This window comes from Ptychodera flava, chromosome 13, assembly GCF_041260155.1.
Source record: "Ptychodera flava strain L36383 chromosome 13, AS_Pfla_20210202, whole genome shotgun sequence".
NCBI classification, from domain to species: domain Eukaryota; kingdom Metazoa; phylum Hemichordata; class Enteropneusta; family Ptychoderidae; genus Ptychodera; species Ptychodera flava.
This window is the reverse complement of record NC_091940.1, coordinates 1,879,433-1,899,540: the sequence shown is the minus strand read 5'-3', so window position 1 is coordinate 1,899,540 and position 20,108 is coordinate 1,879,433. Positions and strand designations below refer to the sequence as shown.

Below are 20,108 nucleotides of genomic sequence, written 5' to 3'. Positions count from 1 at the left end.
ATCTGTAGATTTTAAACTCACCATTACTTTTTGTATGTAATCCTTACATGTTCAATGCAGCCTCAACATTCAACTTGACGGCAGTAATATTATTGTATACTTTTACGTCACGGTGAAATCCCTTGTCAAAAGCAACAGCCGATTATTGTGATCAACATCCGCAGGTGTAAATGAATTAAAATGACACAAATTTCTTCCAAATTTCCATGAAACTTTAAATAATTGCCGAACTTTATATTCAACAGCTTTCAAATAGATTGTCATATACAGAATGACTAATTAATGAATCTTGCTATAGCAGACCTGTGTTAAAGAATAGGCGATACGTTCAAAGTGCCGGTACCCTCGGAGCCACAAGTTTCGCAAAGCATCATGGGTATAGAACGCTGGTCCACGGAAATGTAAAGGGGCTTATTGAACAATGTTGAGAAGGTAGCGAATAGAAGGAATTAAGTACGTAGTAACTGCAGAATATCCCGGTTTGATTTCCATTCGTTTGTACAGGTTTGATATTTAAACTGTCTTATGATGTGTTTGTTATGAATTGGCCAGAAAGAATGGTTTGTTTGTTGGGTGATAAACACTGTGAATTACGGAGTATAGAGTGACGGAATTCTCAAAATATATACATCAGGATATTCCTTGTGATTGGTTGGAATCCATTAAAATGTCGACTCTATATTGCAGTAGCAAGTCTGCTCTACTTTAAACTTGCACTACACAAGAAAAGAAGGACCTGTAATATAGCCTTTAATTTACGATAACTGAAATTGATTATCAAAGATGTAGAGAATGCAGATGAAAATGGGACATATTTTAAAGCATACTTCCAAGTATCTATAGATGCAAACAATACAGATGGAGAAGGATATATTATAAAGAATAGTTTTAGGATTGGAAAGATACAAGCATCGCTCTGATTATAGTATATTATCTATTCCGTATCGCTATCCCACACAGGCACAGGCGTGAAGACGACATGGGATCGTATTGCGAAATCTGTGTCAAAAGGTTTCAAATAAAAGTAACATTAATACGTTAAAACTTGATAACATGACTTTATTTTTTCACAATCGCTGACTTTTATTAGTCTAGGGAAAACATTGAGAACAATGGAGTTATTGGACATTTCATAGTCATCATATCTAATCAAATTAAAAGGATGTAGTCGTCGGAACCCATACGAGCCATGGCAACAATGTATCCAAGGCACAATGGTGATTGATGACAGTTAAAACATGTCTGTCATAATCTATCATCGTATAATTTAAATGTTGCAGCTATGATGATAAGGTGCATCTTGATATCGTGCACGAAATACATTGTTTGTAAACATTAAACTTGCGCAGGCGCAGTTCCGACGACTATATCCCTTTAATTGAAGGTCGGATTTGGAATAGAAAAAACAGTTTTGAAATCATGATGTACACCCCACCTTTTCAAATTCATCTATCACATGTTTTCAGCAACTTTAAACACCTGTATTCTCACTGGTCGTAAATTAATACATTTGTTGCGGGTGATCGGTGAAACTGCGACGGTCACATCAAGTCCCTGGTCAAAGGCCAAGTGGCAGGCCCAAGTTGTCCCCTGCAGTTCAACGGTGGGAAGATGTTCACTGAGATTACTATACAGAATGTATCATTGATACGTGGCCAACAAACGATCACTTGGTCAACAGTGAGTGCTTCACGAACTCTACAACGTGTGGGGCGGTCGCAGTCAGAAAAATGTAACAACTTAGCTGGTTATTGAACCACTCTTTTTTAAGAGTGGGAATTTAGCCGAGCGGTTCTGTTGCCTCTCTGCTAGGCGACCGATACCGTATGTTGTGGGTTTGAACCCGATTGAAAACTAGCCGTATTTTAATGTAAACCCGCCTGACTTGCTTAATCTATGAAGAATTCTCACTCAAATGAATATTGTAATTACTGAGGAAGTAAACATTTATCACAGAATACGAACGATAGACTTAAATACAAACAATAGACTTAAAAGGTTAGAATCAAATGTTATCTGATTTTGTGACTCTAAGACTTTACCGGTTGTCTATGTTTGTCGTTTAATCTGAGTACAGTAGTTCATTTAGTAGTTCATCAATCTTAACGATAATTCGTATTTCTTCACTGTGGGCATTGCTGATGGTTTCCTCCTTTCGAAAACTTTTGAACAAATACATTCTCTAATGTTGAACGGATTCATTCACTCTAAATGCTTATGGTTTAATATTATTAATCCGGGGTTAAAGGTCAACGACCGCAGTACGCGATATACATGCTGAAATTCATTCATTTGTATCATTGAAATAAACTTTAATTGTATAAAAGACACTTATCATCATGATAGTACGTGTAGCTATCATTCAAATTCAAATATAAAGCTATTAATATGAATGGGTGATTATTCCTAGGCAATGAGAGTTCATGTTTGTGTAACAGCCCAACTAGCTACTTTACAGCCCAACTAGCTACTTTTCCAGTACTTAGATAAGTATGACATTCTCCATATCATTGTTTTCGCTTTTTGCGTATTTTTTTTTGCATACGTATTTGAATTTGCATACGTATTTGAAAATGAAGCAGGTTTTTAAAGACATTGTTGATGAAATATTGATAATCTGTAGTATTGCTATACAAACTCTCGTATCAGTGATGCACATTTACATAAAAGTTTAAGGACAAGTTTAAGAATCAACGTGCTTTAACTTTGTTTTTTTCAAATCATTCAGCATATTGATTTGCTGCCTTCAAAATGTCATTTTTTAATAAAAACAACAAATGTAGAGAAATAGTCAATAGATTTTGAACACAAGCCAAAACTACAGAGATAACCTCGGTACTCATAAAACACTTTCTTTGATGGACAGAATGAAGCAGAAATCCTCTGCTTTCCAAATAGCCACTGTCCCTCAATACGTTGTAGTCCAGTATTTTTATGTTCGTCATGCTTCACTCAAAAGAATAGAGGATTTACATATCAAGTCATTCGTTCAAAGAAGAATACGCGGGAATAGCATTTGAGAACAGCTTAAGATTCATGCTCTGAAGAAGACAGAGAGATTCATAGATGAACTGAACTGAATGATAGAGCCACAGTTCATGTTTATCACGCGGAAATGAAAAATACTTGACATATATTTGTCAAATCAGTGCAATTTTCTGGACGGTAAAGACATTTGTGAAGTTGTTTTGTTTCTACTCGATGGTTTTTCTTTCAATCTACATAATTCCTCCCATTGTTTGCTCATCATCCACTTTTCAAAACTTTTTTGGGCCATGAGCTGTCTCTCTCGTCTTAATTGTTTCTTATTTCGACCATCGTCATAGGTCGGAGTCGTTCGATGACTTGCCACTCTCTTCGACTCACACCACGCTTCAAATGTGTACCCGTTTATTGCATGTTGTTCAGCAATCAATTGGCGTTGTTTTTCCTCTTCCAGAAATTTCTGTTTTGCTTTTTCCTTTTCTCTTTCCCTTTTTGTCTGAATATCCAGCATCCATTGATCTCTGCTCTTACCACTCGCCGTTTTCAGTTGTTGTCTCTGCTTTTCCAGTTGATCGGTTCGTCTACTTTGCCATTGTTTATACATTCTGGCATGTGTTTCTTCAGCGTTTTTAGATTTCAACCATTCACGCACTGCTTTCTGGTTATCCTCTGGATCAGCGCGTGGAATTTCCATGCTACCAACTCGGAGTATATTTGGAGCTGGTGGCATGACAGCGTCTGCTATTCTCTGTTGTTCACTCTTTTCCAGTTGCAAAGCCTTGTAAGATACATCTGAATAGCTAGCAATGTCATCTTCTGGTACTGTATAATTCTCACTTGATCTTGAAGATTGGTATGCAAGATTTACATCGCCATTTCTTTCATCTCGTTCACTTTTATGCGTGTCTTTCTCGTAAATGTACTTTTTTCGGAGCAATTTGTCGTAAGCTATGGCCTTGCTGTAATTATAAATTGAAAAAGTGCGATAAGAAAATTTAGTTAATATTAAGCATTCTGATTCTGTCTTCAAAGGTCGCCATACACGACATGAACTTCCGAGCCCCTGATCATATAAAGATTGTACGACCGTCCGCATAGGTTAGGTCACCGTCTCCAGATTGAATTCTTGGAGCATGAGCGATGGACACTTCGACCAATTCAAGTAATTTTATGTTTTGTAATCCATCCATCCATCCATCCATCCATCCATCCATCCATCCATCCATCCATCCATCCATCCATCCATCCATCCATCCATCCTCACCAATCCATCTATCCATCCATCCATCCATCCATCCATCCATCCACCCACCCACCCATCCACCCACCCATCCATCCATCCATCCATCCATCCATCCATCCATCCATCCATCCTCACCGATCCATCCATCCATCCATCCATCCATCCATCCATCCATCCATCCATCCATCCATCCATCCATCCACCCATCCATCCATCCATCCATCCATCCACAATAGTCGTGTTTTGTCACCTCTCGACAAAATAGATATCGTTTCATCAAAATAGATATCGTTTCATCAAAATAGATATCGTTTCATCAAAATCAGACCATAAACGTCCGATATTTTGTCTCTTTAAATGTTAATATTGAACTGTATTCTCATTACAATGACCAACAGTTAACGTCATGATACAAGGCAGTCGAACAGTACCTCTAGGGAGTCGATGAAATTCATTATCGCATTTTCCAGATTTTCTCAAATATCATTCATTTGACTCAGCTCCGCCACAAAGATTGCGCTAAGCTTTGACTAAGCTACCAAGATTGATGCGTCAGCGTTGTAATTACATGTATTTCGACAAAATAAAACCTTACCTTCGTGATGACTTTGAAACCTGATTAACATTTTCTTTACCGTGTTCTGCTGATTTGTTTTTGACTGGTTTCCATAAGTTATCTGACGTTTCGCTTTTGTTCTGTAAATTTAACGAAAATCGTCGGGTTATAGCTATGATACTTAAAGTCAATCTATGGTATTATCATTTTTCGTCAATTAGTAATTGTATCTGACTTGTGCAAAATTTTCAATGAATGCCTTCAAGACTCAAAAATACGATTGTGTCATTTATAATTGACAAACATAATTCCAATGGCAGGAATTCTAAATCACAGCTTACCAGTGTCTGTCTATAGTTATACATTATCTGTAGAAGTTGTCGCTTTCAGGCGCAAATTGACCATTTACTTTCATTTGAATCCGATTGTAGGCCTTTTTGAAATGTATGATTTATTCATAGCAAGCATAGTTTTGACCTGTTATATCATAGTAATGTCGCCTGTACTGTGAGTATTTTGCGCTTTCCAATGCTGTGCCATTTTACGCGAGTTCTTGTTGATGGGCTATTGAAAAAAATGTGACTTACATCATAAATCAAATCTGATGATTCTGTCTCGCTTATCAAACTATTCTCTCCACCTTTGTTGCGAGAGGTAATTTCTTCCAACTTGCACTGACTTATCACTAACTCAGGCCCTGGAGTCAGTGACATTTCTCTTAGCAATGCCGCTGGTGGCGCACTTTTCGAGCGGAATCTCGGCGTCCACGCCCATGACGAAACAATTCTTTCTCTTTTAGGAGCGCCCTTTCGTTTATCAGCAGATGGACCTCCACTCGCTCTTCTCAGTAAATGTAACCTTCGTTCTGCTTCTTTTTGTTTGCAATTCGCAGCAACTTCAATTGGCGTCTGACCGTATGAATCTTTAGTAGTCAAGGACGCACCAGCGTCGAGCAGCAAGTCTACGCAGCCGGTATTGCCCATAGCACAGGCGATGTGTAACGGTGTACGACCTGTCGGCAGTTGTCTGTTAACATCCACTCCATCTTGCAAAAGTCTGAAGGAAATGTTAAAGGAAAATACTAATATAACTACAAATATTTCCATAAATATTAAAAGTGTTTTTTTTTTATCTTTTATTAAGGATACACCATTGCAATGAACAGATTATTTGAAAACAAACAAACAAAAATACGTTTGACTGTTTTACATTAAAGATAATTACATAACATTAATTATTTTACGCATTTCATCCAGATGTATAGATCCGGGTCTTCACTCTTTTTCGACTTTATATCTGAGAATCATTTCATTCTTTAAAATAACATTTACAGGGATTTTGGAATCTTTCACCCAATATTTGTGGTGAAAATTAAGAAATTGACAATGAAAGTTACATCATTCGATCATCATTTGATAATTTCACACAGTATTGAAGGTAACCACTTAAAATTCTAGAAACGTTGTGCCAGAGATCTTTTACTGGGGCACATTCAAGAAATCTGTGTTCTAAAATTTCAACTCTAGAGCAAAACTTGCAGCACATACTAATCTACTTTTTTCAAGTAAAAAGATACTTGTTACAAGGTAGAAATCTATGGAGTAACTTCCACTGAAAATCATGTAATTTGAATTCTTTCGTCATCTTGTTAACATTTTCCCAAATGACAAAAGTGTTTTCGTCAAATTAGCCATTTGTAGCGATGTATACCATTTTGGTAATTTATCAATATGAATAAAATTCTTCGCAAAGAGTGAGTAAAAAACCTTTGAAGACAACTTGGAAAGATTAAGGAAATTGAAATCTTTCCACACTCCATAATATATATCTTCTGTTTCTGTTAATGACTTATAGAAGACATTATACTTTTTAGACCATACACAGAACACGTTCTTGTTTTTGACATTTTGACTGGCGCTGTGTCAGGCATTTTAAGACGCTTACATAAAATTGTGGAATTTGTAATCTTACATTTCTAGGTAATAAATTCCAGAACTGACTTTGCTTGAAGAGATCGCTCGATCTATCAAACTCAAGATATGACCATGCTATTGCAGTCCAGGTACTGCCTTTATCAGCAACAAGCCTTTTAACCTATGATGCATTGATAGCTTTGACCTGGTTACCTAAATCAACATGTTTTCCTCCTCCTCTGGCATAATCTTTTTTCTCAAAGTTGATTACTAATACGGTTTTTCTTCTTGATGAAATTGTCAATGAGATTTTGAACATTGCCATACCAATAACACTTGCAAGATACACAATTTGTGAAATGGCCAACACTTTGATGATTAAGGCCCGTCCATAAATTGTCAAATTTCTTTTTGACCAAATACTCAATACACTGTCTAACTTTTTTATCTTCCCATCCCAATTCAAGGCACAACACCTTTCTTTATCATATCCAAAATACACTCCAAAAGTTTTTACCGGTTCATTTGTCCATTCAATATTTCCAAACCTTTCTTTACAACTTCTTTTTATAAAACATTAGAAATGTTTGATGCCATCTCAAATCACAGTCAAACAGTCGACGATTTCCTTTGACTCTTTTTGATATTTCTGACAACGTTAGTCTTGACAAGTAACTTTGCAATAAGCTTACCTACATCTCTCGTTCTATATCGAATCGTTTCCAATAAGTTTAATGGGAAGGGTCTATTATCTGCTGTAACTCTCAGCAAAATGACAAACTGCACAATTTTAAAGGAGACCAAAGGACTAAAATCACATAAACAGTCGATGTAAACTACCATCAATGCGAGAGCCAGAGACTGAGAACTACCCCTTTACGTTAATAAAATTGTTATTCATGGAAGAGAGAACACGCTCTGGTCACCCTGAATAGTCGCTGTCAACAACACACCTTAAACGGGCAGTTACAGGACCGTGGGCGCACATTAGGGGGATTACTGATGACGTTGCTGTTTGCATACATTGGGCGGGAGTTTTTGAATTCTCATAGCATCGCTTTGACCGTGTGATGAATTTGAATAATCATGATGGGCACTTTCGTAACATATGAAAGAGGGGTCAAATGATCGTACAGGGAACACATTTTGAAACATATACATTCTCCGACAAAAAGGGAAAATTTTTTCAGTTTATTTTCGATTCAAGTTTAGTCGCTATACATTCACTGACATCATATGCAAGATTCAGTGACAAAGAACGCCTGAAACATGGCAAAATTGTGGGATTCTGGGACCAAACATGGCACGTCCGATCAGTAGCGTGGCCGTTTTACATTTGTATAGATTTACGATAATCCGGTTTTATAGGGGAAGTTCCTGTTTAACCTGTCGAATTGAAAACAAACGTAGCTATACTGTGTTTTCCATAAAGATTTTATCGTGTTTTACAATTTTCGTTTGTGCTTTCACTATTTTAATCGATTCTTCTTTTTTTTATTTCAAGAATTATTTTCATGGCCTAATTGACATTGAAAAGTAGATTTGTAATAGTATGGATCATTGTTGCAAACATATTACCTGTGTGTGATATTGTTCGCTGTCTTATTTCATGCAATAATAGCCTCTTGCAGAATTAAATTTTAGTTGAAAACATTCCGATCTCCTGAAATCTGCAAATTCAGCATTGCGAATAGGGAGTACATGGAGATCAATCTAAAATTGATATCAGTACCTGTTACATTTCAACTGGAAGCAGTGGCGGAAACATTCATATCTGATATCCAATCAGAATGAGCGAGCGAGACGTCACGCGAGTTATTAATCACCTGTAAACGGCAACAAGTTTCCAGAGACCATCACAGTATTTTATTCAAAGGGACAAGTGAACAACAATGTACACGTCAATGAAAACACATGGTTGTCTTGACAACCTGCAAAGTAGCATTATGAAGTTCATCGCATTCTGCTGCCAAACTCTGTATTTACCCTTTGAAATCAAAAAGACGCTAAACCTGACGTATCCTGTCAAAGCTTTAGTCGCCGGAGTTACATTTCTACTATGAATGCATTTTGTTCGTATTTACAGGCATACTGTTGTAAATCTTGCCTCGTTTTTCCTATTCCTATTCAACCTTTGTTGAAAATTGTACTTTCAGTATATTGAAGGCTAAAGATGCAATAGACTCTCGCCAGTCGCTTGTATCGCTTGGTCTCGCGTAGCTTCCAGTATTTATAGCTGGTACAATCTAAAATTGAGATTAATACCTGTTACATCGCCTTCGGCGCTCGATCACCTACGTTGGATTGCTACCGCACTTAATAAAGTGACTCAAAAGAAGGCACGAGGGACTGTCGACAGTCTAAAGATGCAACCAAAATTACTTTGTTGCCGCGAGATATCTCCATTAAGACGCTGTCTTACCGTATATTTCAAAAGCGTTTCATGTGAACTCCTATTTCAGCGGTTTTTGTTTACAAACAGGGCTGGCATAGCAACAAGTGTTGTTGGCGACAAATCAGCGAAAAAGCATGTATCCATTACACATTGTTCTAGCATAGAAAATCATTACATAAATTGGACTGCAAAATATAATCAGTGAAACAGATCGAGTAAGTGTTCCTTTGCTGGAAATCTCGGAACCGTCGATTCGATGGATTCAGATCGTTATCGGTTGTTACTGTTTTTTCAAAGGAACTTTGTTAATGTCAATAAATGGCACAATCACAAAGGTTAGAAGGTCAGGTTACTGCTTGACTGCATAGCTAGATTTGATAAAACCATGATGCTAAAATGCCTTGACATTAAAGTTTATGACTTCTGCTTCAAATGAACCGATCATGATTTATCAAATGAAAGAATGGGAGCTGTTCCGAACTCTGATAGTTCATATATAAAAAATCGATTCACAGAGCTGAATGTCAGGAGTTGGAGTGACAGATGTACAGCTGTTGGCACAACAACTAATCACCAGCTTCAAAGTACCGTCGATTAGCAGCATATACTGTGGTATAAGCACTGACTTCAAGTAAGGCCACAAACATGTAAAAATACGTTACTCCTAGGCTTAACCTGCATGTTGTTGGTCAAAATGAATGTTTTGGAAGAAATAAGCCAGGAGTAATTGTTTCAGATGATATCAAATGATTCAAAAATACAGATTTACCATTCACAAAAACGTTTCAAATTTCCCAACGGCTGCGGTCTCGAAAATGGGGGGCGTATGGAGGAATCGCTATTGAAATCTTATTTGTTTCAGATCCCCCCTCAATACCCTCAAAAGTTTTCAAGTCTCCCCGTCTGTATGATCAAAATTTTTCAAGCCCCCCTCCAATTATCATATAGTCACATATTTATTAGGAATGCACGCAGGGTAAAAATAAACATGCATTGCGTAGTTCTGCTCGCAGATGTTCGACACTACCTTTTATCAGCGCGCTGTAGCGCCATATTCCCAACGCAAGTTCTTAAATAGATTCATTGTTAAATGCATCTGTAGACTTTATGGATTTATCAATCTAAGCCGACTTTAGATTCTAGAACTCTAGCCAGGTCAATGGCACCAGCTGATACAACTATGAAGAAGTATGCAAATTATGAATTTCTGGCTACATTTTGCCACATTGTGAAAAACTGAGACCTATCGAAAAAATAATTACGAGACATATACGACTCAGATGCTACTAATAAATGTTGTACAAAATTGACCATACTGGATGGTTAAAACATTCCATCAAATAAACGTTTTAAACCCAGACGTTTTGCGTGTAATAATGGCAAATTTGGTTAAAAAGAAATAATGATTCTATTTAGTCACACATTTTAAATTTAAATTAGAGTCTTTACTTTTCAAAGTTTTACTTTTGTGTTATTGTACGATGAGATGTGAAAGTTTCATTCACTGTATGAACTTGAAATGAATGGTTTTATATATTGATTTTACGTGATTTTCGAGAAAGACAGTGACTTTTCATCGTACATTAATAGAAAATCAAGCATGGTGACCCTATCTTTTTTCTCTATAATAATAGGTTATTTTCATATGCCAGAATTAAATAATCCCTAGTAACTGTTACTATGACGTTAAACTGGTCCAATAATCATTTTCTTTAAAGGTAATACATTACCAGGTCCGTGGGACATTTGTGATTTACGAAGTTAAGTACCCATCCTGAACCACTGATAGTTTGTGGCGGTCCTAGTCTTTCATGTGTTGCTCTCTGACCTGATCTTGTGTACAAGTATGTTTCACTGTCAGCGGAGCGTCCTATGACCAAAACTCTTCTTCAACTACATCAGACAGAGTCAGAGCTATCACTGTCACGGTACACAATGACAGGGACACCACCCGTAGGCAACAGCAGGGCAGTAGCTCTTTTACTTTGTATTTTGAAAATTTTTATTCTACTCCCTACAGCATGTTCAGTCCAGTATTCAGCTTGCCAACACAACCTGTGTACGTGTACCATGTATTTGTATCATTGACAAATAACTTTCTGTCCGGACTCTAAAATATTGAGATATACAGGCTTTGCTGACAAACTGAATATTGCATGTTTCAGCACGCAGTAGAGAGACACCAAGAAACTGTATTTGATATATCGCATATAAATATTGAAAAAAATTATCAACAGTTGCAGCCTCTGCCCAGCTACAAGATCAACTTATTGTTTTTGAAAAATTTAATGGCATTCATACATTTTTAGAAGTTCGAGATTAAAGTCAACATTACAACCATTGGATAACATCAAAATGTTAGGAACCAAAATATTTTCAGGTCCCCCACTGTAGGCAGAGCAAAACTTTCAAGTCCCCCCTCGACTACCCCCAAGAATTTTCGAATCCAACTCTGAATTCCTCCATCCCTCTCGCCGTTTTTGTGAACACAGCTGAATGGCTGAGACGTCAAATGGAAATTAATTATACACAACAAAAACTCGTCGGTCTCAAAGGTCATGCTGTCTGTTCGATATTAATTTTCGGGGTTTACATCATGAAATTAACTGAAAAAACTGAATCTACAATAGAGAATATCTTAGGCTAGCTGGTGCCTTATGTCGATTGGTATTTATTCCAAAATAACAATGTCGGCCATGGCCTGCTGCAATCTCCTCGCAGAGATTGAAGGGTGGTGTGGCAGCAGTGCGGCGTAGATAATTCGAACGAAGTTAGAGGGGTCTCCGAGTCGTTCATCGCGCGGGGGGGGGGGGGGCACCAATCTCTTAGTGTGGCCACTGCTGAGAGTCCCCGTGAGAGTCCCTCACTAAATTATAATTATCCACGCCGCGCAAATCTCTGCGCGGAGCTTTGGCCTGCTACTTACGTACTTTTGGGGAAAAAAAATGAATGTAAAGATATGACGATTAATTGTCTGTGATGTGTATTTACAAGTACTTGTAACGTATGTAACTTGGTCAATAAGGCCGACTTTGCATAGATTTACGAAGAAAAACATAATACAACAAGCATTGTAAAACACAGTCGATAAAATCTGCACCAAATAAGGTCATAAAGGTAATGTAGCAAACACTGTGTTATAGTAGGGCATTGGAGTGAAGGTTTTTAATACAACAAAGGTGTTCACTACGTAAGCACTGTGTACTCATTCGCTCGATACAATCTGCAATTCAGCGATTCAACAATAACATAGTATGTAAACAACAATGAATTGTTATCGATCGTGGGCCTTCTAGCTAGGACTCTAAATTTGGTCAATAAAGCCAACACAATACAAGATAGGGTCACAACATTTGTCAAAAGCTGGGTAGAACCCATAGCTTGGTTGATACAATTATATTGAAAAGTTCACAAACATAGCTTTTAGACCGTGAGAAACCATAGACAGTAGAGGGTCTATGGAGAAACAAAGTATTATTCCATGAACCTGATGGATTAAACTATCTCCATGATTAAATCATGTATATGTGCTACCCCAGTGATTAAATCATCTATGTGCCACTCCATGATTAAATCATCTATGTGCTACTCCATGATTAAATAATCTATGTGCCACTCCATGATTAAATCATCTATATGCTACTCCATGATTAAATCATCTATGTGCTACTCCATGATCAAATCATCTATGTGCCACTTCATGATTAAATCATCTATATGCTACCCAAGTGATGAAATCATCTATGTGCTACTCCATGATTAAATAATCTATGTGCCACTCCATGATTAAATCATCTATATGCTACTCCATGATTAAATCATCTATGTGCTACTCAATGATCAAATCATCTATGTGCCACTTCATGATTAAATCATCTATATGCTACCCAAGTTATGAAATCATCTATGTGCTACTCCATGATTAAATCATCTATGTGCCACTCCATGATTAAATCATCTATGTGCCACTCCATGATTAAATCATCTACCTCCATGATTAAACCATCTATGTGCTACCTCAAAGATTAAACTGTATACAGTCATAAACAAGTCTACAAAAAGTACACTTACATTTTCATACTTGTAATCATTATTAGATTATAGGCTTAGTGTCCTTGAATTAAAATTATTGTTGAACTTAAGGTTGCATAACGAGTATTATAGATATGTGAATATTTGTAATGATATTCCATTTGATCAAGTCTATATTCATGGAGGATTATACAGCAACCCATGGAATAAAGAAAACTGTGGCAAATCATCCTTTTGAACACTAATATCACAATCTCTGGTGTAATAATCCCTTCGACCTGAGAGCAATTATGAGGAACAATTTTGTCATATGTGATTACTCATCTCTCCATATCCATCGAAACGAACTAGATCAAATACTTACGACACGTAAATGCACGTATGGAGAAATTTGTAAATATAAAGCCATGATAATACACTAACCAGTATTATAGAATCACAGTATGGTCAGCTGAATTAACGAGAACATTGTCAGATTCATACATTGTTATAAATTAACTCCATACAATATCAGATTACTTGACATATAGAGGAAAGTAATTCATAGCGGAAATTGTTCTATGATTCAAGTGCAGTTGGATTTACTTAATGACCAGATTTGTACGTTTCTTCAGGAGCGGAGTTTTTCTGGATTGTGTTTACATTAAACATTTTACATTTTGATGAGCCGCGCAGAGAACTCGCAGACATTTTTAACACAGAAAAAATCGATATTTGCATCAGATATACGGTACAGAAACCAAGACACCGCCACTGAAACATGCACATAGAGGAAGCTTGGTAGTTGCTATGGCATTAGATTGGTGTGTTAAAATAGACTTTCAATCGCATTTGTAGGATAAAGTGGTTTGAAACTTGAGACAGCACAGTGGCACTGGTGAGACCAGACATACTTGAAAGCATTGTCATCGGTCGTGTTTAAAGAACTGTACCGGGCATTTCTTTGTAAACAAGACGCTGACATATTTTGGCGCGATTGACATCCTATTCGAGGTAACTACCACACAGCTGAACATTCCACAATTTAGCTGAGCACTGTATCCTATACATCCATTGGCATTGCGTGAAATCTACATGGATTTGTTTCAAATAAACAATTCGATATTTCCATATTTGAGCTGGCCAAATAGACTCACTTCCAGATAATCATTGCATTAGGCCCCAAATGTAGTAAATAACTTAAAGGAATTTTAGCAGTTGAATTCATGCGTAATACTTATAGTACACCAGTACATATAAAAACACTTCTGTTCACCATTCTCAAAATCTTTACATGTAAATTCGAAACCATTCAAAAATACCGTAAATGTTGTCAGTGCTGGGTGAGATATCTCCATAATTGCAATTAGTATTTTTTACTTTATGTTAATTTTACTACAGTTCCTATCAATGGTCGTATTTTCTCAGAAGCTTATGTGTCTGTGCAAGTCATAGTTACTGTGGCACTGCAGACAATATGTATGCTATATAACCCTAACGATTCACCAATTTTTTTTCATATTGCAGCCAGTCATGTTATCCAGAAACGGATAAAACTGTTAGATCTTGACAACGATTTTGAAGGAATTAATATCCTGCATACAGTCTGTAGAAATGTCATTAAAAAAGGTATAATAGTACTTCAATGAGTAACCATGACGACCACTATATGCAATATGTCCTTAGCATTCCGATGGACTGTACAAACAACTCCTAGTGCTTCTATTCAATCAATTGTTCGGTAAATAAACTTCTGGCAGAACTGATTTGCCTCTATACATGAATATCACTAACTGTAGTGAAGTTTTGTTGATACGCCCAGTGCCTCTTATACAGTCGCAAATTTCTTCCATGCCGTTAGGTCGTTTGTTGGGGTACTTGCCAACATTTAAACGAATAATTCGAAGTAAGCGTTGTGTCTCTTGTCATTCCCTGGCAACGGTCATATCACGTGACTAAAACATTAACTAATAAATCCCATGTAGGGTAGACCATTTGATATTCTGAAGGGGCTTTTAAATCTGAATTTGATACAGATTTCTTTTCTTCAACCTGAGTGTCGAAGGCAGAATCCATTTTCTAATCCTGAAAAATGGGCGAATTTTCTCTCACCTCACATGGCGATTGATTTATTCTGTCTCTGTCCGAAATGAATGTTTTCCTGATTCCATTCAAGTCAATAAGGAGCAAAATTTAAAAACGCCCACAAGAACTATACATTTTTTAAGACAGGCATACCGTATTGAGGAAGTACTAGTCTAGAATTCGAAAGGGTATGCCCCTCGTTATTTGCCACAGGGAAAACATGGTCCTATCTTTGTCTTTATTTCGTTACCCTGAAATAAGTTATACAAGCACATGATCTTTCAGTGACCTTCAATTTCAAGATATGGAATGACTGAGTACTAACAGTAGCATTTCTCAGAAACATCTAATAATGCTAATTTGATTGCTTTATCCATCTTACCGTCGGTGCTGTATCTTAATGTTGTGATGTTTTTAAAAAGCTGTACGTTGGCGTGATATACGTATACATGTGAACTATGTCACAGCACAGGGACATTTTATGTAAAAACTATTACTTTTTGAAAAGCCAGATGCCATTAAGCCCGACTGGCACCAAATTTATTAATCACACCGATAGGGCACAGTGAAAAATGACATGATTGTCATTCAATAGGTCATCCACGTCTTGTCAGTACCGCTTTACTATCTTGGTTTTCACCTTCAAACCTGTGGCAGGATTGATTTAGTCAAAGGCATAGTCTGCGAATATCTCCCTGTGATCTTTAAAGACCCACCACGCTTTCTAGAAGATCAAAATATCGATTCCTTAAAGTATAATTTGAAAGATGGCGAGGAAATCATCGTTGATTCAGCGTTCATCGTATCAAAATAGCACATTTATTTTGTATAACTGCTATTTATTCAAAAACTCTACTTTACGCGTACATTTATCGTAATTACCCTTACTATAGGCTTTATGATTTCATCTCCACAAATAAAAAGTTAAACCAAAGATTATCGACAGGACACTCGGGCATCTTGCCGGTACTGCGTGGGACGCGCTCTGAATTGTAGCTGGAGTCACGTGACAGGAAGCGCCCAAAATAATACAATGCATCTATCACAAACTTTGTCATGGAAAATTGGAGTCGATTTTCCCTGTAATGGAGACATATAGAGTCATAGCTTCGAAAATCAGTGTTATGAAATTAGTGAACAACAATTGCATTTTCTCACAATTCCAAGTTTCACAGCTGTTTGAGGTGACTAATCTGTTTGTGGTGGTAACAAAACACCACATTTTACAGTAAACAGCCCAATTAACCACAACCAACAATATTATTATATGGATACTTTCACGTTATTAGTGAAGTTAGAGAGACGAAATGAACTATAGCAGAAAGACTTGCATCCAAACAGTAAAATAGTTACTCAATACAGAGACAACCTAGTCGTTTGGTAGTAATATGATCAATTCTGGCAATTCTGACTTCGGTATCTTAATTTTATTGGTATTTGAATGATCTTAATGTCTCTTTTATCAAACTTAAAGATTTTGAATGCTGCCTCATGAAAATTTATCAATTTTAATAGTCAATTGTGACCGTCTGTGAACTACGTATTACACACTTAAAAGTAAAATACAGGTAATGCATAGTGTTTCAATTCTTTGATTTTATCAGTCACGTGACCAATCCTACTTCAGTGCATTGCCATTTGATTAATTTCCAGTGATTGATATCTGTACATCAATGACAATGAATCAAACATAACGATTTCACTTTTCATCTAATAATCAACATTTACATCGGTGTACGTTATTGCCTCAAGTTTTTTTTTTCTACAACAACCCTACATTTCAACTGACCTGACACTGCACGGTTATCAGAGATGTGGTCATACATCTATCACATGAGTGTTAAGCCATACAAACATATATAAATGACCTCATTTGCAAGGCAGAAATGCCTGCTATTATGGCCATTGTACAGTTTGCACAGAAACGCTGTGTCTATGGAGTTTTAATTAGTAACCGGTTGCTTGCATTTGATCATCGTCAGCGTGTTTTTCTTTAAAACTGATTTGATTACCAGGAGACTAACATTTTACCCGGTTCAGAAACATATTGCGCAACCAGTGTGAGGACACGGCTTGATTGGCAACAGTGGTGCCATGTATACAGCAATGTAGAGGTCATATCATTGCCCTCTAATATGTGCCAATCGCATTGTATAGGTTCATCTTTTGTTAGTCTAGACATGCCCTGTCACAGAGGTACCTTGTTAATGGAGGTGTTTATACACAAAGCGTACTGACTGCAATTCATATGTGCTGTCAATGCTTTTGTAAAGCTATCAATGCAAGTCTCTTTCATTAACCCGTACTCGCTAATATATGTTTATGCGTTTAGTGCGTGGTGCTAGTATGTTGGAGGAAAACGAAAACGTTAATCTCACCGCTCGACAAGAAAATGATATCCACGTTGAGATGCGACAAAAACGGCAGCATATCTTCGACTTCGAATGTTGCAGTTTTCATATCTTTTCTTCAAATCGTTGAGTACGCCTTTGGTATTTCCGGCCAAAGCTGTATCCATCAAATCTTCATATCCGTGAATAAAAGCCACAGGTATTCGTACACCAGGTATGATACATAGAGTTCTAAGAGTGTCTTTATCTTGAAGATCATGGTGTGTCTTGTACGACAATTGTTGTAAGTTGGACGGTATACCACATGTAAATTCAATGATCGATTTCAATTCACGTACTGTAGTTTCAAATTGCACCATCACAGAAGTCAAAGTCCCCGCGGGTAGTTTAGCAAATATCTCAAAGGACTCCGTAAACTTTCCACTGTTGTCTCGAACACCAACATCCATGATTGTTTCAGTTTGTTGATTAGATTTGGTTGGTATACGCACACTATTTGTGAAGTGACCGTGGTAGGCCTATAAGACTGCTAATGTCCCCCGCTTTGCCGAACGGTTCAATGTGCACAAATTATTACACATTGAACGGTAACAAGACCACGGACGGTGACGCTACCATGGACGGTGACGGTACCATGCTCCGATGGGAAATGCAGGTTGAATCCTGGCATGTGTGGTACACGGTCACTTTGGTGACCGAAGGCTACCCGACGATTTGTTGACTAGAAACACAATACATGTTCGGATATTGCTTGATCGCATATCTAAATCGCCATATATGTAAATTCTTACTACCAAACGCAACACCTGTTGTACATACTTCGTGCCTCTGTAAGAATAGCAGAACGCTGTACCTCGGTTCTCCTGTGTGCTTAATTTAAAAATACCTTTGTGACCCCGCAACTACGGTCACCGAATTTACAAGACACTTTACAGACGGCAAGTACTTAAAGGTAGATTTGAATCTTGAAATTCACTATTGTCAACAGTCGACATTATTGACGAGAGTCTTTCCTACCGTGACTACCAACACGCGTTCTGAGTTGGATGATTACGAACGTGACAACAGCCCAGCTAACACCACCTACAAATCCTTGGAAAGAAGGACCGAGTGACTAAGTTCCGACACTGCATGGCATTCACATCCAGAATGAAAACGACATAAAAACTCTGGAGGTCTTTCAGTGATTATCTCAGTTCGCGGTATTTGAATGTCATTTAAATAACCATTGACATAATACTGGTTCACTGAAGCTCAACTGCTACATAGAGTAAATGGGTATCGCCTACCTCGGTGTGCTAAACATTTTAGAATGATGTGTTCAATAGTGCAAACTTTACGTAACAACACACAATTAATAGAGTAATTGATGCAAAATTTAATCATAAGGCTTACTAACTGTGCTCTCGCGTTGCGTCGTAAAATTGAAATAAACACCATATAATGCAAATATTGCTGTAAAAGCTTATCATAAAATGGTATCGTCCAGAGCACCTTAGCAACATAGCGCCGATTAAGTCGGTCGAGCAAAAGAGATTTAATAGGCCATCGGTACACCGTTATTGGCACTGTTATTGTTACTTAGAAATAACTGAATACAACGACAACGTGATTAGCAAATCATTTTCTTCCCTACTGTATTTTCTTCAGAAAGAAACGCTTGCATCAGGGGAGCCCATCTTTCTCGTCGGCACTCATCATGGTCTGTAAGTTACCAGAGCATGAGAGTCGAAATGCGAGATGTGCGTGGCTTGCATGTAAGTTTGTGGAATGCGTAAAAACAGGTGTACAGACGATGTTGTCGTTTAGATACCCTATTGATGATGGATTTGCGTGTGATAATGAACCAAACTGGCTGTGCGTGGCAGGGACGTGTGTTACCGGCTACGCTGCTGTTGTGTAAGCTGGGATGGAAGGCCTGGCCAATAACATACAGCCCTACTAGTACTTTTGTTACTTTTCTGATGCGTGCAGGTACTAGCAGCTGCAGCTGATGCATGGCCAATGTCGATACTACGCATCATATGGGACACAGTTTCTGAATAGAATGGCCAAATTACCATGAAATTTGTTGTAAAGTTGGGAAACGGACTTAAAGGTGACTCACAGTTGGGGGGGGGGGGGGTATGGTGTTACCCTCTGGCCATGGCAGTCAATAAATCTACTAATCTCTTTACAATTGGATGTTTGGTTTTCTGATGTTTTAAACTATGCAGGGTAAGTTTATAGGAAACATCTAATACATGTATTCTGCTGCAAGAGTGGCAGAGCAACAGCTGAGGGTTCTAAAGCTGAATAAAAAACAAATAAACACAAAAACAAACAACATAGCTACAAAAAGATCATTAGATAAATATGAACTAGTAAATAAATAGTACCACAAACTGCAAAAATTACCTTGTTAAATGTGGAGCAATTATTCACCTTCTTCTGTGATATTTGATCTCATAAAATCAGACGCAAGGATCACAATGCAACCACCTTTGCTGTTCTCATTTAGTGGCCTCACCACACGATCATGATCAGCAAACTAAAACAGCAAGGAGCAAACAAAGATGGCACCTTAGTC

General features: G+C 37.5%; 1 protein-coding gene across 1 annotated transcript; it reads right to left on the bottom strand.

The window, feature by feature from the left end:
* Positions 1-733: 733 nt before the first annotated feature.
* Positions 734-18,778, bottom strand: LOC139148645 (ankycorbin-like). Its single transcript, XM_070720143.1, has 4 exons — positions 17,567-18,778; positions 5,372-5,840; positions 4,824-4,924; positions 734-3,944 (listed from the first exon to the last, which is right to left on the bottom strand). The coding sequence occupies exons 1-4, from the start codon at positions 17,986-17,988 to the stop codon at positions 3,146-3,148; spliced, it is 1,791 nt and encodes a 596-aa protein (XP_070576244.1). The 5' UTR covers positions 17,989-18,778; the 3' UTR covers positions 734-3,145.
* Between the last annotated feature and the right edge of the window lie 1,330 nt (positions 18,779-20,108).

Coding starts and splice junctions, on each gene's coding strand:
- LOC139148645 (XM_070720143.1), bottom strand. CDS start 17,988: ATGGATGTTGGTGTTCGAGACAACAGTGGAAAGTTTACGGAGTCCTTT. Junction 4,925..5,371: donor CATCAGATTTGATTTATGAT/GTAAGTCACATT, acceptor TTAAATTTACAG/AACAAAAGCGAAACGTCAGA. Junction 3,945..4,823: donor GTTTCAAAGTCATCACGAAG/GTAAGGTTTTAT, acceptor TTATAATTACAG/CAAGGCCATAGCTTACGACA.